We start from the raw sequence: 24,277 nt of genomic DNA, 5'->3' as shown, positions 1-24,277 counted from the left end.
ATTTTCTAGTGCAATAACACATCCAACTCATAAGAGTGGTTCATTATAGCCAAGATCCTTAGATCAATGGAACAGAACAGAAACTCGACAGACAGACCCAAGTACTCCTAAGAATGTATCAAGTGACAAAGTGAGATTTGAGATCAGTGAGTGGAGAATAAACTATTCAATAAATGATGTTAGAATAACTGGATCATTATTTGACAAAAAGGCAAGTTAGATGTTTATCCCACATCTTACAGCAAAATCCATACCCAAAGAATTAAAATTTAGATTTGAAGGTAACTACATAAAGGTATGAGGGGAAATCAGAGATCAAAGGGTCACAGAAAATCCTTTCTACCCCAAGACTAAGTATTATACAAAAGTAGAAATCATAAAGGGATTATGAACAGAATTTTAGTCCCTAAAGGTTAAAAACAAAAATCACACTTTTAGGAAACCTAAATACAGCTCACATGAATTTAAAAGGCAAGATGACAAAATATTTTCAGTGTGTATTTTTAAAAACTGCTTACAAATCAATAATAAAATCACTAACCTACCCAAAACATGGCCTAAGGATACAAACAGGTAACTCACAAGAAAATAAATTTAAATACTCAACCATGAAGCAGCATTCAATCTTACTGAAAACCAAAGAAATACAAATTAAAATAATGAGATACCATTTTGCCAACAGAATTAGCAAAGTCTAGAGAATGAAAATATTCACAATGAGCAAATTTGGCAATAAATAGGCATTCACACATAGACAATAGAAGTATAAACATGTACAGCTTTTCTGTTGTCAAAATATATTAAGAGACAAAAAAAGTGTGAAACTTTTGACCTAGTGATCAATTTCTGATGATTCATCCATAGAAAATAATTTTAAAATGCTGATAATAACTCAGTGGCAAGAATTTTCATTTCAGTCTTGAATATTTATAAGTTTAAAGCAATTTATATCTCCATCAATAAGGGATGGATTAATAAGTGATAAGAGTTGTATAACAGAATATATCCTAGCCATTAAAAATTAATAGTTTATAGATATATTTATCTGTTTGCCACAGAAATATTTTCCCCATATACTGTAAGCGAAAAGCAGATTTTAAAACAGAATCTAGCAATGTTGTGAAGGGAAAAAAATGACTATACAAATATCTGTATCCTTGCCCAGAAAGAAGGCTGGTAGGACACCTGGTAGTTAAATCTAGTAAGAGGATGTCTCTGGTGAGTCAATCTGGGGATGTTTTTACACTCTGTTTGCAGATTCTGATTTCTGCTTCATTTTGGGAAAACAACGTGCAGGATTGAACTGAGGCTGGTGGAAAAGGAGTGTGTCGTGAAGAGCTCACACAGGGAGATGGCAGCAGAGGATGCACATGTTCTATGAATGAGAAGAGGCTGGCGCTGTGGCCAGCACAGGGGTGTGCTTGTTTTGAGGATTTTCTTTGTTGCGGGAGGAGAGTGCTTGATGAGATTCAGAGAGAGTCCAGATCCAGAAGGATTCTCCATCTGTGTGATCTGAGTTTACCTCACATTCCTAAAAACTGCTCAGGCCCCAGGCTTGCTTTCATTCCAGTTCAGGGACCTATGATTCATCCCCTGAAACCCTAATTATAACACCTGAGGTCTGCTATGTGCAAAAAACATCTGTCATTGTTGAAATTTGCTGTCAGGGAGTGCGTACAGCACGCAGACCGGCCTGATGATGCAATCCTCCATTGCAAAACTTAAAACCCAGAAATCATCCCGAGGTGAGAAGGGTTCCAGCCAAAAATTTCCAACTGCGCTCAGTGACAAATAAGATGGACAGGTTATGGCCACCATAACTCATATGGCAATTCCTCAGGGCTGCTGCCATGGTGGAAGTTACAGATCTTAAGCTCTGTCAATCAAAAAAATATATATATATCATAAATTTGAGTTTTCCTTGTTAGTTGCTAAGAACTGGGAGAGGGAAGGGAGGAAAGTGTGTAATTTCAAACCCCTTGTTTATCAGCTTCAGCCACTTTTTTGTGACCACATTACCTGAACTATTAGCCAGTTAATCTCCTACGCCTCTTGGAAGTACAGTAATTACAAAGAGAATGCCTCAGACCAGGCGAGAGATGATGAAAACGAGTAAAGGTGCATCTATCCTCTCAGCGCCCAGGAGAATTGTTTACTGACCTCATTCAAACTCAGACTAAAGCCCCTGAGGAACCCAAGCTGAAGATACGGTCTCATTGTAAGAATCTAATATTCTAACCTAGAAGTACTGGCTTTAAAAACACAACAGAAAATAAACAAAAAACAACCAACCAATAATAAATTCTCTCACATAAGCATTGGTTGTGCACCTAACGGACACAATGGTAAATCTGGAGGTTTTTAAGGTGCATTTGGAGGTTTTTAAGCTTTTTAAAGTTTAGCAAAGCATCAAGATGCTGCTTAGCAGCCTCAGCTACAAATTACAATGTCATATACTCTCCAAATCAGAAGTGGCATTGCTACAACAACTGTGGTATATGCACATATGCAAACAAACTAAGGTTATTTACCTGGGCTTATGGGAACACTGTTACTTATGAAACTTTTCCTTCAATTTTATTTAAAAGAAGGGTATTTGCACTTTGGTAGGCCGAGGTGGGCAGATCATTTAAGGTCAGGAGTTCGAGACCAGCCTGGCCAACATGGTGAAACCCTATCTCTACTAAAAATACAAAAATTAGCCAGGTGTAGTGGCGGGCGCCTGTAATCCCAGGTACTTGGGAGGCTGAAGCAGGAGAATCGCTTGAACCCGGGAGGTGGAGGTTGCAGTGAGCCAAGATCGCGCCATTGCACTCCAGCCTGGGTAACAAGAGTGAAACTCCACCTAAAAAAAAAAAATAAAAATAAAAACAAAAAATAAAAGAAGGGTTTTTTTCCCCCTAAATATCATCAAGAAAAGCAAACTTTAAAATATGTCTTATTTTGGGGGCCTTGATACTTACTTTATTTCATATTTGTTAAAGTTATATTAACTAGGCCTGGCATGGTGGCTCATGCCTGTAATCCCAGCACTTTGGGAGGCCGAGGCAGGTGGATCTCGAGTCCAGGAGTTTGAGACCAGCCTGGCCAACATGGCAAAACCCCGTCTCTACTAAAGAATACAAAAATTAGCTGGGCATGGTACACAGCTGTAATCCCAGCTACTTGGGAGGCTGAGGCACAAGAATTGCTTGAACTCAGGAGGCAGAGGTTGCAGTGAGCTGAGATCACGCCACTTCACTCTAGCCTGGGCGACAGAGTGAGACTCTGTCTCAAAAAAAAAAAAAAAAAAAAAAAAAAAAAGGTTATATTAACTGGGGCCACAGATACAAAAAATGTTTCTTTAATTAAAAGGAGTTCATTTATAAATCTATGCTAAAATTTTAGAAATTTGAGTTGAATAGATTGTGAGGAAAATACGTAATTACCAAAACTGACTCAAAAAGTAGAAAATTTGAACTGACCACTAAGAAGGGACCAGGCCAGAAGCTTCATAGAAATTTCTTTCAAGGCTTCACAAAACCGTTGGTTTTCCTGATACTTCAACTGGCAGAACACAAAAAAGATGAAATGCTTTAAAATATATTTTATAAAGCTGACATAATATTAATATCAAAATCTAAAAAAGAAAACAAAGCCCCAAATACTTCATAATGGATCAGATCTAGCAGTTTATACAGAGAATAATACCACATAGCCAAGAAGAGTTTATTTCAAGAATTTAAAGGTGGCTTTAACATAATTGAGTCAATCAATGTCCTCAAAACATTTGAGGAAAAAAACCCACACATTATTGCCTCCTGCTTTAAAAAACTAACAAAACAAAAATGCCACCTCTTTTAGTAAATTATGATGAGAAACATATTTTAACATCATAAAGAATATATGTGTATATATAACATATATAACTAAAAAGTCAGTTTCATACTTAACTGTTAAATGCACAAACATTATCCGTAAAGCCATGAAAAATACAAGGATATCTACTGCCTTTTAAGAAACCATGCTCTTAAAGTCCTGGTCTGTGCTATAAGTAAGAAGAGATTCAAATATTAATAATTTAATAAAAGATTAAAATAAGATATTTAATAAGAGATTAAAATATTAAAAGGAAGGAGGCAAAGTTATTATTATTCAAGCTTAAATGATCATCTACCTAGAAAACCTAAGAGGATCAACTGAAGGACTATTAGAATTAACAAAACTTGTTAAGATATAAATATGAAAAAAAAAGCTTCTATATACCAGCAATAACCAATTAGAATAGATAGCAGGGGGAAATGTCTCCCACATTAGAACACAGGTCCATGAGAACTGGAACTCTGCCTCATTCTTGGCTGAATCCCTAGAATCTAGAAGTGGTCCCAGCACAGAACAGGTGCTTAGTAATTATTTGTAGAATAAATGAGGGAACAAATTCACAATAAGGGCAAAAATACCAAATAATGGAACCAAAGTGATATTCCATAAACAGATTCCAATACTTAAGAATTTAGCATATGAAAATAAACCAGGCACAGAAAGATAAACTTCACATATTCTCACTTATTCATGGCAGCTGAAAATGAAAACAATTGAACTCATGGAGACAGAGTAGAATGATGGTTACCAGAGGCTAGAAAGGGTAGTGAGTGGTGTGGGAGTGGAGGTGGTTAAAGGGTACAAAACATAGTTAGAAAGAATAAGATCTAGTATTTGATAGCAGAACAGAGGACTATAGTAATAATAATTTAATTTTATATTTTAAAATAGCTAAAAGAGTATAATTGGATTGTTTGTATCACAAGGGATAAATGCTTGAGGTAGATGCTCCACTTACCTTGATGTGTTTATTACACATTGCATGCCTATATATCAAAATATCTCAGGTACCCTATAAATATATATACCTACTATGTGCCCACAAGAATTAAAAGTTGTAAAAATGTTGGAAGGAGACCAAGAAGACAAAGAAGACGAAGATGAAGAAGAAGAAAGAAGAAGAAGAAAGAAAGAAGAAAGAAGAAGAAGAAGAAGAAGAAGAAGAAGAAGAAGAAGAAGAAGAAGACGATGACGACGACAAAGAAAGCATATTGTGTCTCATTTTAAACTGCTAGTAGGGCAGAACTGAGATTTGAATCCAGAGTCTGTGAGAGTCCAAGTCTTGTGCGCTTAGTTCCTATGCTACAGTGTGCCCCAGATCTTATCATTTTACAAAGAACCGGTTTTAATTGTTTAAAAAAAACAGAATTTGTCATATGATGAAAATGGAATTTCAAACCACAGGGGGAAGGGTAGATTATTCCATAAATAGCATTTTAGACTACTAACTGGTTGACTGTTTCAAAAAATGAAAATGAGTTACATCTCACAACATAACCTAGAAAAATTAAAATATTTCAACATAATATATGAGATCACTCAAGAATTACAAGAAAAAAGGTAAGAAAATATTGGCGTATCTTGGAATAAGAAAAGGTTTTTCCAAATATATAAGTAAAGGTAGAACACTAATGGGGAAGGATGTATAGTTTCTGCTGCATAAAAATAAAAACCTTAGGTATGTCAAAATACCATAAACAAAACAGTAAAAGATAAAAAATAAATGGGGGAAAATACTTGCAATATATGACTGAAAAAGGATTACTATTCTTTTCATATAAAGTGTTATTATAAAACTCCAAGAAAAGGATGATCAATCAATAAGAAAAAATTTTTTAAAGGTTAAGATGCAAGTAGCAAAATGACAAATGTCCAACAAATTTACTGACCCTAACAAATACTAAATATGAAAACTGGGCTGAGATCGTTTTTCTCCAATCAACTTGGCAAATGTTAAATCTAACTTATAGTGTTATGGAAGAATAAAGAAAGTGAGAGAAAAGGCCAATTTATAGAAATTTATTCTAATATTAAAAGATGTGCCAAACATTTCTGTACAAGAATGTCTGTTGTATTACTTATACTCTTTGACTTTAGGCACTATAGATTTAATATATGCTTCTTATAAAAAATTAACCAATTCAGAGCAAGACACTGTACTATACATATAGTACTGGAACCTGCCCTTTTAAATTTAGTGTATTGTGAAAACGCTTCATTAATTTTATTTTTATTTTTAATGTCAGCTTTTATTTTTAGATTCAGGGGCATATGTGCAGGTTTGTTACATGGGTATATTGTGTAATTCTGTGATATGGGGTACAATTCATTGTTACCAGATAGTAAGCATGGTGCCCAATAGATAGTTTTTCAAAACTTACTCCCTCTCTGCACCCCAATGAAAACCTTTTTTTTTTTTTTTTTTTTGAGACAGGGCCAGGCTGGAGTGCAGTGGCTCAATCATGACTCATGGCAACCTCGACCTCTGAGGCTCCAGTGATCCACCAGCCTCAGCCTCCCGAATAGCTGGGACTACAGGCATGCACTATGACACCCCACTAATTTTTCTTTTTAATTTTTTTTTTTTTGCAGAGATTGGGGGGAGTCTCTCGCTGGGAGCTGCAGACAAAGCTGTTCCTATTTGGCCATCTTTGATCCAGCCACGGCGGGAGTCTCACTATGTTGCCCAGGCTGGTCTTGAACTCCTGGGCTCAAGTGATCTGCCTGCTCAACCTCCCAAAGGACTGGGATTACAGGTGTGAGCCATCTTGCTTGGCCAGAAAACCTTTTAATAGCTAAATCTTTTAAATAGCTACACAGTAAATCATTGCACTGACATAGAAAAATAAAGGATTTAAGAAATCTTAAATAATTATAGCAGTGTGGTACTAGCAATTTGTTCTTACAAACAATTCAACAGTCACCATCTTCTACATTTTTCTTCGCACATTTCAACACGTATTTATGTAGGATATATCAAAAAGTGAAATCGATGACTCAGAAGTTATGCCCACTTAAAATTTGTAGCTATTGCCATGCTGACTTTTAAAAAAAAAATGTTGTATCAGTTAATATTCCCACAACAATGTGTGGATTATTCATAAAAATGACAAATAGGAAAAATCTATATGGTCAAAGTGCTTCAAAAGTCGTTATAATATATATATAGTCAAGGGAGTATTTCCCAGCCACTAGAAATGCTATAGATGAATGTTTAATGACTCAAAAAATGTTTGTTGGCTGGGCATGGTGGCTCACGCCTGTAATCCAGCACTTTGGGAGGCCTAGGCGGGCAGATTGCCTGAGGTCAGGAGTTCAAGACCAGCCTGGCCAACATGGAGAAACCCTGTCTCTACTAAAAACACAAAAATTAGCTGGAAATCACTTAAACCTGGGAAGCAGAGGTTGCAGTGAGCCTAGATCATGCCACTGCACTCCAGCCCGGGCAACAGAGCGAGGCTCCATCTCAAGAAAAAAAAAAAAAACACAAAAAACAAAAAAAACTATTATGAAAGATTAAGTTACAAAAGCAAGTATATTAAACAGTGTGAACCCACTGGAATTCATATATGCTTTTCAAGAATAGATACTTACACTATCTATATAATAGTATAAGAATAGAATAAGCATAGATAGTATATTATCTACACTTATACTACTATATTAGATATATAGATAGTATACTATATTATATATATGTATATAGTATACCATCTATACAATATATACTATCTATATATATAATAGATAGTATACTATAGATAGTATACTATAAAGAATAGATCCATCAGGTTCTAAAACAAAATGTTAATCAGTTATCTTTCAGTGGTGGTATTATAGGTCATTAAAACACTCTCTTACACTTGTCTTAATTTTCCAAGTGTTCCAGAGAAAAAATATGATTTGCAATTGTGAAGACATTAAATTATAATCTATTTTTTTAAAACAATAAAACACTATCCTGAAGACTACCAGCATTAGTGACGCAAGACTTTACATGCAACCACCCTTGATTGTCATAATAAAGAATTTTTCAGGATTAACATGAACACCACCAAGAATTTGCCAACTGAGTACCTCAGAGTATCCTGCACCGAGTCCCCAAGAGGTCATCAAATACTTATTGGTCCCTGCTGAGGCTCGGCCTGTGCTCAGAGGTGCCGAACACAGAGGTGAGGAGGAAGAAGCCCTCAAACTGATAGAGGAGAGAGGTTAAGCACCAATCAACATCAATCCAAACCAGAACACAGTGGGGCCAGGGCTCCGCTACCGGGGTTCCCAGCTGGAAACGTTAACACATTCCAAGATGAAAACAGGTGAAGCAATGCCAGCCTGGTTGTTACATAAAGGGGTTCCACCTTGAGGACACCCTAAGCAGCAGCAAATACTTCAAGGGTACACAAGTGAAGGTGAAGAAAACAGAAAGCCTTTCACAGTAAGGGAACAACAACAACAACAAAAAATTAAAGCCAAAAGTGCTAGGCATAGAACTCACTTGACTAGGGAAGCAGCTCCATGTGAAACCAATTTGTTTCCTCTGACTTAGAGCACTAGCAAAATACATTAAATTCCACCTCAATAAACGTCCAACTTTTTCTAAGCCCAGGTGGCAACTATTTATTTCTTAAGTCATACTCAGTACAACAAATGTGTAATCTTTAACAGAATTTACCATTTTACCCAGTTTTTACCTAGATTTTTAGTGTTATTCTAAAGGGAATGTGCCTTGAACTTGAAGAGCCCCTAAGAGATGGTTTCGGTCGTCTAGATTTCTGGCTTTCTTGAGTCTATGAAAGATTTTTATACTTGACATTTCCTAGGGGGAAGAAAAGGCTAAACAAAACCAAAAGCCACCATAAAAGTCTCCCAATCTTCCTCTATCTAGGTGCAATCTTAAACATATTAGCCCTTTAGCAGAGAGCTATGTTCATATTTTTTAATTAGGTGATTAAAAATATTTAAAACGGCAGCAAAACAATGGTCAGCTTTTGGCAATCCAAAGGAAAAGGTGACATGATTAGCACTGGTAAGCTTAAGTTTAATAACATGGGATCGTTACATTTTCCATGGATAAAGAACAAGAACACTTAACATGAAGAGATCTCAGCAAGAGGGCTAACTCTGTCCTGGTCAGCACAACAGGCCTTAAAGTGCCTTTAATAATAGCTTGTAAATTCACGGTGGCATTTACAAATGTCTGAACGTACTTTAGGTAACATGCGATTGGTTAAGTCAAAAGTTTCCCTAACAGCAACTGACTGAAAAGCAGTGGTTCTCCAAAGGTCCCTTCTGCCCTTTCCCCATCAGCAACATAAGCCACACCTGGGAACTTGTTAGCCAGGCAAACCTCCCACCCACAGAATCACAACTGCAGTGGAGGGGGTCTGGCAATCCATTTTAACCAGCCCTCCTGATCATTCCAATGTAAGGCCTGCTGTAGAAGATAACTACAGAGGTTTTGAGTGTGACACCAAGCACAAGATGCCTAATTCAGTGTGTACAAGCCATTTTCATTTCCATTAACCAAACCTCCTCTTCCCGTTGCCCATCCCTTTTAGACGGCAGTGCAAAGAGTAGGACCTTGTTCAAGACACACTTTGAAAAGGTCCTTAGATAGGCCTAATGGGAAAGTCATCTATTTTTCATATGTTGCCACAGTAACAGTAACAAGAAGCATCACTTATTCCTATAAGAAAAGTCCCCTTTGCAGGGGACATTGAGTATTTACAGAAAGATCACTTTATCCTGAGGAATCCAAAATCTGGAAAAGCAAATATGGAAAACTCAGCCTCTAAGGCTTCCATATACACCTTTACAGCCCATGTTCTAAGCGAACACTCTCTAATTATGGCTGCCCAATACGGAAAACATGTGTCCTAGGAAAACCTCCACTGTCTACTCTGAAAGACATCACGTACAGGCAATAGAGAAAAGAAACGTCTTCTTTCAGTTCCCGTACTGGTCCCTCAGTCCTGACTTAAACAGGGAAGGTGATCTATTTCGCCTCTGCCCATCCTTAATGCTACTTCGTTTCCTATGACATCATTCTTTAGGTCCACATTCGGTCCTTACTTATGGGAGTTGCCATAAAAATAATAAAGCTTATCTCTGGATTATAAAATCCATTTTTGTATCATAAGATCAGTTGCATTTTGTGTGCAGTCCTTATTTTTTTTATAAATAGCTTCTATATTTACCATCTCATTTGAGTCTTACAACAGCCTGTGAGGTGGGCACAGTTTTATTACTCCCACTTTACAGATGGGAAAACTGGAACTTAGTGTTAACTTCCATAAACAACTGATCATTGAATACTAAAGGAGATACAAAAAATTTGCATAAAAAATTAAAGAATTAAAATAATTAAAATTAAAAAGAATTAAAAATTAAAAAGAATTAAAGAATTCATGATGTCTAAAAGAACCTCCAGGTCTGGGCACGGTGGCTCAAGTCTGTAATCCCAGCACTTTGGGAGGCCGAGGTGGGCGGATCACGAAGTCAGGAGATGGAGACCATCCTGGCTAACACGGTGAAACCCTGTCTCTACTAAAAATATAAAAAAAAAAATTAGCCGGGCGTGGTGGCGGGCGCCTGTAGTCCCAGCTACTCAGGAGGCTGAGGCAGGAGAATGGCGTGAACCCGGGAGGCGGAGCTTGCAGTGAGCTGAGATCGCGCCACTGCACTCCAGCCTGGGAGACACAGCGAGACTCCGTCTCAAAAACAAAACAAAACAAAACAAAACACCTCCAGATTTGCTTGAATTTTGTCATCGGCCAAATCATATTCACCAGAAATTACCTAGGTAGGTTTTTAGGTTGGGTGATATTTTTCTAAGGAATGGTAAAGAGCATGGAGATGAGATAAATGAAAACCTACAAACTCTCCCAGTTATACAACTCACATAACCTGCAATGATGTCTGGAATTCTATGGGGCTCAAAGTAACAACAATGATGATGATGATGATAAAATTAAGCTCTTACTACATACCAGGCACCCTTCTGCATATATTAAATATATTCAACAACCCTATTAATATCCCCATTTTGCAGGTGAGAAAAACAAGGCATAGAAAAGCTAAGTAACTTGCCCAAGATTACACATCTTGCTCCGTGAACACAGAGGAGGAAATGTAACTGGAAATGCCAAGCCCCTGTGCGGTCTGCCTGCCAGTGATGGAAACCTGACATGGGAGGGCAGCCACCACAGGAACCTGGGTTATGTTTCCAGTGTTGCCATTTGGGCAACAGTCTTCACATTCTCTTACTGAAAACATTAATCAATGCTCAGGTTCCAAGTAATCAAACATTAACCGAGACTCCTAACAGCCAGTTCCTTCTCAGACTAGCCCCACGAAGGTTTCCTGGATCTTGGGTAGTGATGGAACACTGGTTGATTCTCCTGGAACGGCCTTCAACTATTTAAGAAAAATCAGAGGGGAAAGCAGCTTTGAAGGAAACGTGCAAAGTAAAGCTATATGTGGGAGGCAGCAGTTCTAGTAAATGCACAGAACTCACGGCTCTGATTTTTCTTTTAAAGACATATAAATAAAAAGGAGTCCTCACTGGTGTAAATTACTCCTGCCTTTTTTTTTCTCCACTTTTTTCAACTGCTCACATTCTGGAACTGTGTGAGCCAGCTTTTACATATTGATCAATCTTTTAAAGTTTATACATCATTTTCTTAAGGAAGGAAACAAAGATCAAGCTGAAAAGAACATTCAGGCAAAAGAGAAAAATTACATGATGAATGAATGCAGTCTTCGCGGGCGAGTATTCTGGGATGGGAGTGTGGGGTGTAGGGACAACTTTCAAACACTTACTCAAATGTGCTTATCTTCATCATTTCCTGCCTCTAATTTTTACGGAATAACCACCTTGAGATCCCAGGAATTCAATAGGAAAGTCAATTTAACAGCAAGTTCCAGGGTATTCCACATAATCTCTCTTTAAGGCAAAGTCCCAAAAGAGAGATGGGACTATAATGACTACAAGTTAGGTGACTTTTCATACTCACGTTCCTTCCACGTTCTTCGACAATCCTGGTCCAGCTACTTACTAACTGTGGACCCTGTGTGCTTTACTTTCCTCTGCTATATAATGCGAATAATATTAATATCTTCTTTATCAGGTTGGTGTGAAAACTATGAATAAATGTAAAGCACTTGAACTGTGTCTGACACAGAGTAAAATGCTCGAATAGCATCAGCTGTTATTATTACTACTACTTACTATTATTTGCAAAAACATTACAAGGGATAATTATATCCAGGAAGCTTCCCTTGTATTGGTAATGTTTTATTGCTTTTTCTAAAATTTAAATCAGAGCAACAGTCAATACACGCACACAAAAAAAGTAATTCTTCAAAAATGTGGGGGAAAAGCCTCCCATACCCATGTCACCTGCTGGTGAGTTTCAGGTAAGGGTGTAGCTGGGAGCATCTGGTTCCAAGACTGCCTTGTATTTCTCTTAGAGGATGCCTCCCCTTCTGCTGTAGTTTTTTAATCAGCGTTTCTAGGGCAGGCTTGCAGGCGGGGCCGCGAACCCCCTGGAGTTGTACACGGAGCTGGGTGAGGCTGCGGCTCTGGGCATTTCTGGGGAGGATTTCCATGGCTTTCCACAGACTCTAGCCACCCTGTAGCGAGCCGCATGCTATACAGGGTTAAACTCGGGGCATATCGAACGAACAATTCACTTCACGGAAGACTAGCAATAACCAGGACACCTGCGCTGTTGATCAGCTATCTCAACACCAGAGAGACCCACCAGCACAAGGGGCAAGAGCTGGCCAGGCGGCGCGCGGCGCTGCGCCCTCACCGCGTCCAGACAGACCCTTGAACTTCGCCGCCAAAAAACTCACCGCTCCGCAGACCCGACCTGGGAGAGGGGTTTAACTTCCCCTCACCTTTCCCATCCCTCCTTCATTTCCAAGGACATACTCAAAGGAAACTGGCAACACTCGGTCTAGGGTTTCGCTCCTGCCCTCAGCTGACACCGAAACCACTTCTCCCAGGGAAGTTAATTAAAGGAACCATTAATCCGCACAAAAATCCAAAACCTACCCCCAAAGCTCAAGAGCTCAGAAAGGCGATTGAAGGCGCCTTTGCCGATCCTGAACATCTCTGCTCGTCGCTGGGGCTTAGGGGTGGGCAGGGGGTGCCAAAGGGGCGCAGGCAAGACCCGGCCAGAGGGTCAGACGCCGGCCCCCGTTCCGAGGCGGCCCAGTCTACACGCCACCGACGCCGGCTGAGCCGGGCTTGGAGGCGGCCAGGTAAGCAGGTAGGTGTAGGCATGTGTCTGAGCAGACACACAGCCGCGGAGGATTAAAGTTCAAGCCCGTTCACACTCCGCTTCCCCTTCCCAGGCGTTCTCGCGCACGGCCCAGGCAGCCACTTTCCCGGGGAAGCCTCGGCGCTAGACCGGACAGTCCCCTCTTTGTCATTCTTAATGACTCCCTTTGCCTCCCAGGCGCCAACCCATTGAGACTATTCGCTTCTCTCCACTCTCCCAGGCGGGCGCAGAAACCCCTGGAAAGGGGAACTCGGCGGGGACCGGGGGAAGCAGGGTGTCGCGGAGCGCAGGGGGCGCCGCAGGCAGCGTACGTACCCAGCGCGAACAGGGCGAGCTGTCCAGCCGAGGGGACCATTTTACGGGCGGGCGGGCAGCAGGCGCTCCAGCCTCCTGCCCTACCTGCGGTGCCCGAGTGGCGGAGCGGCGCCGCGGTGCGGGGGAAAAAGGCGACGAGGCAGGGCCTGCCCCCGGCGCGGGCGGGCGGAGGGAGGACCGAGCGCCTCTCTGCTGGCACTCGCCCCGCAGCGCTGCCCGCCGGGCGGAAATAGGAAGGCGGCTACCGTCACCTCCTCGCCACTCGGCGACCGGGGCACGGCTGACCCCCCCTCCCGCCCCGATGGGGGTGCCCCCCTGAGGGCACAGAGGGTGGGGGTTTGGGGTAAGGGGCGGGGACGCTGAGCGCACCGAGCAGGGCGCGGGCTGCTGGGCGGGGCGACCTGGGATCCCAGAGCCTGGCGGCGCGAGTCGGGCACCCGGGCCGAGGAAAAGGCAGGAAGCGCCTGACTTCAGACACCACCCCCGACTGCCAGCGCCGTGCGGCGGCGGACTCCAGCTTGCGGGGTCGGCGTCCGCCGCGCAGCCGGATTGTCCCGGGCCGCAGTGGCGGCTTCCAGGCTCTAGGCGGCGGAGCGGAGCCGCCCGGGCGCCCGTTACCTACACCGAGGGGCCGCTTCTGGGGCATCTCTGGGACGGGGAAGGCTGGAGGCTGGGGACGCAGCCAGGAAAGGGACCTGCGAGTTTCGCCGGCCGCTTGCCAAGACTTGGCTCAAGGAAAGTGGTCCCCTGAATCAATGAAGAATTTGTTAAACCAGGTTTCCCACCTGTGCCCCAGTTCCCATCAATTCTGGCAACGCCTGCCGCCTTACCCCCCAGGCAGGCCACATCGTTAAGATCAGTCTTCGTACTTCTGGCCTGGGACTGATAAAAGATGGGTCTCTATGACGAATCTGGTTATATAGCACCACCAGCTGAGGCCAAAAGCCTGCTAGTCTGCCACCAAGTGTACCCCGAAAGAGGGGTGTGTGGGCCCGAGTCACCTGGGTGGTCCTTTCAGGATTTGTGACTCTGGGGTGGCCCCTGGTGCTGGAATTTGGGGAGGTGGAGGGGATAGAGGGAAGACATTCTGGGCGAAGAGTGGAAGATCCATAGGTTCCTCGGTGACCCTCATGGGGACAGTACACCCGGGAGATTCATGTTCTCCAGGTACCCGGAGCTCACAGACTGACCCTCTTCTCCTGCCTCCTCTGGCCTACGTGCTCCGGGTAGATCCGCTTTCCTTGGAGGTGGGGATGGGGGCTGTTGGGCCTGGGGAATCTTTTGCTGTTTACTTGGAGAGGCTCAGGCTCTCACGGTTGACTTCTGCCCAGTTTGTTTCATGTAAGCAGAGCAACCTAGTTTCAAGAAGGAAGCATCAGGCCATTGGTCTCAACATTTGGGCAGGAAGCACCAGTGTAAATCATTCCTTTCAATAGATTTGTCGGAGCATACTTTATTCTTTTAGGGTAAATCTTTTCCTTGGTCCACCCCATGCGTGTACAAGGCACACATGCACTTCCTTTAGTAGGTTGTCCCTGACTCCCACTTCCTTCAGGTTGATCTTGACCTGCTCTGGTGGTTTCCCTGTCTCCTCCCTAAACTAGTCTGCTTTGGCTACAGAAGGGGAGGAATCAGGGGTTCCCTCACCCTTCTCCTGTTCCCCAGGACTGGAGAAGGACCTGACTCCTTGCTTCCTCCTGGAACATGCAAATCAAGCTCACTGTGGCTGAGGGATGGCTGCCCAGCCGGCTGAGAGTCATGTTCAGCAGTTTCTGCTTATCTGTCCCCTACCCCAAAGTCAAAGGTGGAGGGAAGTAGCAGAATCAAGCCAATTTCCTTCATGATTGGAAAATATTTTAAATCAAGAGGTAACTTGCAGGCCAGGCACGGTGGCTCACACCTGTAATATCATCACTTTGGGAGGCTGAGGTGGGCGGATTGCTTGAGCTCAGGAGTTCCAGACCAGGCTGGGCAACATGGTAAAACCCCCATTTCTACTAAAAATACAAAAAATTAGCCAGACATGGTGGCGTGCGTCTGTAGTCCCAGCTACTTGGGAGGCTGAAGCACAAGAATCACTTGAACCTCAGAGGCAGAGGTTGCAGTGAGCCGAGATTGTGCCACTGCACTCCAGCCTGGATGACAGAACAAGACTCTGTATCAAAAAAAAAAAAAAAAAAAAAGAGATAATTTGCCATCTTACAAACTAAAGAGTATCCAAATCAAAGTACATTCTAATGCTTGAAAATCATTAATTCTCCCTCCAAGATTTTCAACAGCTGGTCCATATCTGCGGTTTTATAACCCTCCAATTCATTCATGTCAAACAGGTCATCAGGGGCTGGGTGTTTTTTGTTTTTTTGTTTTTTTTTAACTTAAAGATCTTTTTTTGGTAAACTGAATTGAAATGATTTTTAAACATTTAGTCATAGAGGAAACCTAATATCCTAAATTGTTGATGCTGTATCTTTTGCATTTTATATATCTCATTTAATCCTCACAATAATCTTATGGGATAGACCCCATCCCCTTTTGTAAGAGAACAATCAAGGCTGAGTGAATTTAGTAACTTACCCAGAATTACACAGCCAATAAGGGGCAGAGCTTGATTTTGAAAGCAGAACAAGCTGGTTCCAAGGCTCATGTGCTGGCTTCTATGCTATACTGCCTCAGTTTCCACATTTTAAATAAGGATAATGCTTAACTCATTGGGTTGATGTGAGTACTAAATGCAAGAATTTATTTGCATACTTAGCATAATATTTGACATCAACAAAGCTACCTGTTATTTAAAAGAAAACTCCCTCAGTGGACACACCTTTCCCTTCTCTTAGTTCCTTACCACTATCTTTATGTTATCATTTTCATATCAGCTCCTTTGCTTGAGCATATGCATGTACATGGCACGTGCACACCTCTTCCTATGGGAAATACTTTCATAGGTGAATCGGGAGGTATGGAGTTGTTTCTCAGCTGTGGTGTGAAAGAAATTAGAAAAAAATTGACAGAATGCAATTTAGAGCAAAGCAATCATTTTTCCTAAAGGGTGGTGTGACATTTTGTATTGGAACACCTCACTCTCTGAGCTGAGTGAAATTCCAACTGTAGCCCCTTGAAGCTGTGCGGAGACTCAGGTATGCACCTTCCCCTACAGACACTGCCTCTGTCTCACGTGGCCACTGCAGCTCCTGTTTCTCTGCATGTGGAGCCTGATGATTATGTGGCCTTCCCACTAAGAATCTGCCTGGACTGCCTTTGCACACACTTGCTGCAGCTGGCCTTGAGCTCAGTATAATCTCTTCTGTGAGAAGCCAATCACAGCCTCTCCTCCCTGTGCAAACAAGAGAACTATGTTATGCTCTACTGAGAGCCAGTAAAACCCCCTGTCAGTTTTCCCTTTCCTTTCTCCTACATGCTTATTATAGAGGGTGTGTTTAAAGAGCCCTCTTCTTCACTGTGATCAGCCTCGCCTTCCTTCCTGATTCATTTGTGGAAGTGATTGTGGAGCTACGAGCACCAGAGCCTTCCCTGAATAATTCAGGCCAGCTGAGCTGGCTGTTTTAGATCAGCAGTTACCCAAGATACTGGGGAGTGAATAGCCCAGACATTCTTTGGGAGGAAGCACAGCCATGGGCCCAGCATTGAAGGAATTACAATTCCCACAGTCAAGCCCCAGGGAGCAGTGACTGGGCTGGCTTCAGGTGGCTGCAGGACCTTCCTGGGTGACAGCAGCAGACAGCCAGGCTCAGAGGGAAAACAGGATGGGGCACCTTGTGCAGTAGGAGGGCAAAGGAGAGATGTCATCTGTGTGTGAGAAAGAGGGAAGTTTTATTAAGGACTCTGGAGAACTGTGTTTAGGGAGAGTGAGGAGATTTTAATGTGTTAAGGGATTTAGAAAAAGAAATCTATTGTCTAAATATCAGCTCCCTCTGGGGCCTTAGCTATTAGTGTGTTCCTTATCTCTTGCCAAAGTAAAAAGTAGGAAACCTTATGCTGGGCTCATTTTTACAGTTTTCATCACCAGCATAATGGGCGAGGTAAGAAGAGATAAGAGGCATTTGCTTTGTTCTCAGCTACCTGCGTGATTTTCATTGCCAGTGTTGTCCGAAGACTGGTCTGACCTTCTCCTTAACATCTTCCAACCCCCAGCTCTCAGGCCTACCTTTGGAATGCACGTTGAAGTTGAAATTGAAGCTCAAATCTTTTCTTTCCAGAGGAGATTTCACAGAATGGCTCTACAGCCCAGTATTGAAGTGTGGAGGTTGGTGTTCCACTGGTGGTCCAAGAAGCTCCATGTGCTAGTCAAGGTGCTAGGTCAGAGTCTCTGGGACTCAGGGCCACCAGGTGGCTACCACGTGAAAGACATTATATAGTTTGTGAACTTCCTAGACGACAGGATGCAGTAGCGGTACCCACAGGATTGAGCACAGCCACCGTGAAGCCGTTCCATTAAGCATGCTTGGAGGCAGGATAACTCTGCATTCAGTTCTGTCCTCCTATCTTTGCTACTGTCCTCAGCAGTCTCAACCACACAGCCATACCCTTCCAGAGACTGGAAAGATTGCCCCAGCAGGAGTGCCCCTGGGAAGGTCCTAAATCAAGCACCCGGAAATCCTCAGGCAAGTACACTTAATGATGTTGATGGAAATAGGGTAGTGATGATTAATAGAAGCAAAAGAGAGAGAGGAGAAAGAAAATACGAAGAATCAAGGAAGGAGAAATCAAAGAACTATAGAGAGCTGAAAAGGTGGCTTGATAATTTATTTTTCAGTGATGGGTCAGTGTGCCTGATAAACTCAAGAGATTCTCCCCAAGCTCAGAGGAAAAGGGAAAATAAATTGAGAGAGCTAAGGTATGAGACAAAGCCAAAGCCAGAATATCCAAAATACTAATAGAGCACTCAGAAAGAAAGCAAAGAGCTGACGGAGGAGAAACTTCTCATATCCCCCAGCAGGAGGGACTAGTGATGGGAAGAGGGTGTTATGCATCCCATAGGTCTATAATGTGGAGAGGATCTTGTCTAAAGGGACTACGAAAGGTGCAAGGATAAACTTACATTCTGTGACAGACATCCAAACCCTCACCTTGAACTTCTCATCCCACCCCCACCCCCTGCTTCCAAACTCCCATTGAAGAACCAAATGAAAATAATGTTAGGGGAAAATCTATGTCATTGTTCAAAACTGAAAGAAGGATTCCACCCACATGCCAGACGTTTTAAGGAATTTCTGTAAGACTTAATGCAGATGAGACCAGTTTGACAGAAGGATTTGACAACCTTCAATTCACCTCTGAGAAAAGCCTCTCCAGGGAAGGACCCCCGCCCCCAACCCCAGACTCAGTAATGCTCCCAAATTGGTCATGACAAGAGCTGCAGGCAAAAATAAACCACAGAGGCTGGGCATGGTGGCTCACGCCTGTAATCCCAGCACTTTGGGAGGCCGAGGTGCGTGGATCACCTGAGGTCAGAGTTCGAGACCAGCCTGGTCAACATAGCGAAACCTTGTCTCTGCTAAAAATACAAAAAAATCAGCTGGGTGCGGTGATGGGCACCTGTAATCCCAGTTACTCCGGAGGCTGAGGCAGGAGAATCTCTTGAACCCGAGAGGCAGAAGTTGTAGTAGGCCGAGCTTGCGCCACTGCACTCCAACCTGGGCGGCAGAGCATGACTCAGTCTCAAATAAATAAAAGAATAAACCACAGAAAACTCATGTGAGGCAAGTCTCCATCCTCTTGAAACATTTAGGAAGTGCCCAGGTAGGAGGGGATCCTAATTTGGTGTCTGGTACAGAGAAAACATTGCTGGGGGGCAGTGGCGAAGGCAGCCACACAAGCTCCTTGCTGGCTTTATGTGTTTACAACATGCAGGGAAAAGAAACTCTTCAATATGAAGGTGAAACTCTGCTCTCTCGGGGGCCCCCACAGAGCACCACTGGCTCTTGATAGTTTTCTTTCATCTCTTTATTCCACATGTGTCCATTGCAAGCCTGTTGTGTTCCAGGCACTGGGTTAGGCACTAGGTATTCAACAATGGACAAGTGGAGTGTTTTCTGCTTTGTGGAGCTACTCAGGCAAAAGAATGAGGTTACCTCCAAAGTTAAAAAAAATCATAATTGACGTTGACATTTGACATAATTGCCAAAGTAAACAAAGCAATACCCATGGAATTTTGAAGGGAAATGATTGTGACAAAAAATTCTGTTTCTTACCAACATATTTTCAGATAATCTATTTAAAAGTAAACCATTTATGTACCACTCCAAATGAAAACAAAAGAATCCACAGAAAATATTCCAGCCAAGCAAATAAGCTCAATAAAGTAAAAGAAATGTCAGTGAATGACAGCAATAAAATTTAATGTTGAACCTAACTCCTGATTTTTAATACATTGTACTGCTTACTGTTGGTTGTCAATAGGATGGAGATTTTACTTTCCTTCCTGCTAACAGAATCTCAGTTTTGTTTGGTCGACAGCCTGCCTCCGCCCACAGGAGGAGACAAGACAATCCCTTGGCCTTTGCTAATGATTGGACTGGGGGCAGGCACATGACGAAATCTGGCCAATGAAATGTCAGGGGGAGTCTCTTGTTAGGCTTTCTGGGAAGGAATTTGCTTCTTGATAAAGTCAGGCAGCAAGGTAGCTTGACTTTTTGCCTCAAAGTTGGTTGTCAAAAGATGAAATATCTGGAGTTGTGGCATCCATCTTGTGACTTTGAGGAGGAGGCCAACAGAATCTGAGACATGCCCACCTTGACATTGAAGAGCTAGCTGCTGAGCCAGCCCTGGACCTGTTTCTTTCACCCATGTTTCTATGTGGGATAATTACATCTTCATAATGTCTGAGATGTGGAAGAGAGTTCTAAAACAATATACATGGATTAGGAATTGGGACTAAATAATAATAAAGTAAATCTAAAGGCCCATATTATTGTCTTAGAAACTGGGAGGATGGGGTGGCATAGGAGAAGGGAAAGTAAAAATGTGCCCTTCCTTCCTTCCTTCCTTCCTTCCTTCCTTCCTTCCTTCCTTCCTTCCTTTTCCTTCTTTCCTTCCTTCCAAGTCTCGCCCTCTCACCCAGGCTGGAGTGTAATGGTGTGATCTCAGTTCACCTCCACCTCCTGGATTCAAGCGATTCTCCCACCTCAGCCTCCCAAGTAGCTGGGATTACAGGCATGTGCCACCACACCTGGCTAATTTTTGTATTTTTAGTAGAGATGGGGTTTCACTATGTTGGCCAGGGTGGTCTCAAACTCCTGACCACAGGTGATCTGCCTGTCTCGGTCTCCCAAAGTGCTGGGATTACAGGTGTGAGCCACCGTACCAGGCTCATCTTTTGTTGAGAGAATTAATAGCTACAGTGAAATCTTTCCTCTGATAGAGAAATTTAAAATTAATTTAAAAAGTTAAAGGTAACTAGTAATAGAATAAAAATAGAATTTATCCAAATTTCTAAAAGAACAAAGCGAGTGAGCAAGAGATGTTGTGTGTAACATTAATGTAGCAAGAAGAAAGAACAAGGAAAATCCCAAGATAGAAAAACCAGGAAGCATATATAATATGATCAGATGGTAGAAGTAAGCACAAATACATCAGTGTTCTCGTAAATCATGAATAGGTTTAACTGCTCCTTTAAAATACAAAATCTGACTAGAGGCTTATAAGAAACACACCCAATAGTGATTTATATCACTATTAAGCAAAAACCATTGCTCAGTAAATGCAAACCAAACAAAACCTGGGGAGGTGATACAATGAGGAGAAAACTAAAATTCACAACAAAAAAGAAATTAATATATACACAGGATCATTTTAGTCAAAACTGTTAGAAATATAAGAAAAACTACAGGACAAATTTATAATTCCTTTGTGTTGGTAGATTGTAACCTTAATGGCCCCCAATGAAGCAAACTTCCCATTACCCTGTCTTCGTGTGGTCCCCTCCCACATGGACTGTGGGTTTGGCCATGAGACTTACTTTGGTTGATGGGATGTGAGTAAAGAGAATGATGCAGAGACTTCATAAACTCCTGTGCATTAGGGCTTGTGCTCTTGGAACTTTTCTGCGTCATGAACAGCTGCCAATCTAGGCTACTAGAGGCTAATGAGGGGCCGCGTGGAGCACAGCCCCCATTACTGAATCCAGCCCCCCACCCCACCTACCAGTTGAATTTGGCTGTAAGAGTGAACCCAGTCAGCCCATAGAATTGTGATAAATAATAAAATGCCATTGTTTTAAGTCACTAAATTTTAGTGGGGCTTGTTATGCAGCAGTAAGTGATGACCACACTTTGTCAAACCCGAGCATCTCTTTCTGTCTGTGGCTCCTCAAAAGGAAAGAAATTAAGTACAGTTATGATTAATTTGAATAATTTGTCTGATATAATTAATACATACAAATCAAAATTTTCTACTCTGTAAATGTGCATTCCTTTCAAGTATCTGTAGAAGATTTTAAAGAAATGATCATATGCCAACCCTCAGAATCTTAAGTAATTCTAAGAAAACACTTTTGCCGGGCGCGGTGGCTCACGTCTGTAATCCCAGCATTTTGGGAGGCCGAGGCGGGCAGATCACTTGAGGTCAGAAGTTTGAGACCAGCCTGGCTAACATAGTGAAACCCCGTCTCTACTAAAAATACAAAAATTAGCCAGATGTGGGTGGCACACGCCTGTAATCTCACCCACTCAGGAGTCTGAGGCAGGAGAATCACCTGAACCCAGGAGGCAGAGGTTGCAGCAAACCGGGATTGCACCACTGCACTCCACCCTCCATCTCAAAAAAAACTAAAAAAACACTTTTTAAGTTATAGCCATTGACTATAATACAATTAAACTAGAACTTAATGACCAAAGGACAACTTAAACATCTAATCACTTGGAAATAAATTTTTTTAATCCGTATTACTCTTGGATCAAAGAGAAAATGTATGCTACAAAATGGTTATGACAGCAAAATCAAAACATTTGGGATTCAGCTAAAGTTATACGTAAAGAAAAATTTGTAGACACAAATTTTCTTTTATTATCAAGAAACAAAACTCACTAAAGTAACAATTTAACTAAAATGAGAAGGAAAAAGCAATAAAGTAAAACTAAAGAAGGCAAAAATATGGGTTTACAATTAAAGCATACCTTAATGAATTTAAAGATTGGAAAGAAACGCAAGAGCATTTTGAAAATAATGAACAAGACTAATCGTGAACAGTAGTGAGAAAATTGAAAATGCACAATGTTGGGAATGAGAAGTGGCATAGAAAAGGTATTTTAATTGTAAGAAAATGTGTAATCGTTAATGAATTTTAAAATTTTATTAAAATTAATAAATTTTCCAGGAAAATATAATTGCTAAATTGACTCAAGAACTAGAAAACTTGAAAAGACTAATAATCAAAGAAGAAAGGGATATGTTGTTAAATAATTACTCTATAAAAAAGGCCTGTTCCATAGAGTTATACCGTGGATTTCTTTTCATTCCAGAAATTTAATGTTCTTGCTGTTTAAAATATTCCAGAACATTAAAAAAGAATGAAACAGGTCCCAATTCAGCTTTTGAAACTAAGGAAATGCTGATACCCCAAACTAACTAAATTAGCAAAAACAAAAAGCAAAAAAGAAAACAAAAGACCGATCTGACCTAAGAGTATAGATGAAAAAAGGTAAATAAAATGCTAGCAAATCAAAACTAAAATGTTATTAAAAATAATACAGTGTGACCAAGTAGAGTTTGTTCTAGTAATTCAGGCAATGTTTCATCAATATAAATAATTACATCTTAAAATCAAAGATAAAACTTATAATTATCTACAGTGGCTGGAAAATTTCTTTGTTAACTAGAAATAGGGTATTTCATTTATGTAAAGAATACCTCTGTCAAATCAGCATTGATAAAATCCTTCATATTAAGACATTTGAAGTATTCTTATTAATGGGACCAAACAAGGATGCCAATTTAACCACAATTATATAACATTTTCCATACAGTTTGATTTGTGGTGAAGAATCTTAAGGTTTTTTGATACTGAGTACATTTATCCATTCTTTCCCCACTTCAAACAAGGTATTGTTTGAAATAATACTTTTATCATATGGTAAATTCTTTAATATTCTTGGTTCCATGCCCCCCCCTCAGGATTTATATTCTGTATTAATTATTTCTCTATCTCTGTCCCCTCCCACAACTTCACACTGTTTTGCATTAATTTAACTTCATAATGTGTTCTTATGACTATTTTAAATCACACATACACACATACACACACCCCCCTCCCCCGAAACTTCCCTATAGAAAAGTTTTACCAATTAACATTCCTACCAGCTGTGTGGTAGGCTGTTTCCAACATTGGGCCTTTTTCCCCAAGCCAAGTTAATATAAATTATTGATTTTTTGGGTCACCTACAGCTTGGAGAATCTGGTGAAAACTATGAACTGTTTTGCCTACTACTCCCATATATATTTATATTTATATCCGTGTCTCTATATACCAAATTGCACATATTATTATAGGTGTTTATAGACTCTCTGGAGTTTATGATGGATGCCAGGTTAACAACATCTGCAGTAAATATTCATCTATACTTATTCTTGCACATTTACATTTTACATTTTTAGCTCTTTAATTCAATGGAAATGTATTTTGATGACTATTTACAATATATTCCTAAAAATGTACAGTATGATCCAATTTTTGTCCCTCCCCATAAATATGTTATATACATGCATAGAGAAACAGAAAGCTGCAGATATAGCAAAATGTTTCAATACTATGGGTGGTAACATTGAGTGATTCTTTGTCTATTCTCTGTTTCTTTATT

At 41.2% G+C, this 24,277-nt stretch overlaps 1 protein-coding gene across 2 annotated transcripts in view; it reads right to left on the bottom strand.

The window, feature by feature from the left end:
• TGFA (transforming growth factor alpha) overlaps positions 1-13,814 on the bottom strand; it is a 113,970-nt gene extending 100,156 nt beyond the window's left edge. The window contains exon 1 of one of the 2 annotated variants that reach the window (XM_055242549.2): positions 13,467-13,814. In XM_055242549.2, coding sequence (XP_055098524.1) covers positions 13,467-13,506 — 40 coding nt within the window. In that variant the 5' untranslated portion in view covers positions 13,507-13,814. The remainder of the gene's footprint in view (positions 1-13,466) is intronic. The other variant, XM_055242548.2, reaches the window with a different exon arrangement.
• Positions 13,815-24,277: the final 10,463 nt, after the last annotated feature.

This window comes from Symphalangus syndactylus, chromosome 14 (assembly GCF_028878055.3).
Source record: "Symphalangus syndactylus isolate Jambi chromosome 14, NHGRI_mSymSyn1-v2.1_pri, whole genome shotgun sequence".
Classification (NCBI taxonomy): Eukaryota; Metazoa; Chordata; class Mammalia; order Primates; family Hylobatidae; genus Symphalangus; species Symphalangus syndactylus.
The sequence above is the reverse complement of the archived record's forward strand: the minus strand, read 5'-3'. Positions and strand labels throughout refer to the sequence as shown.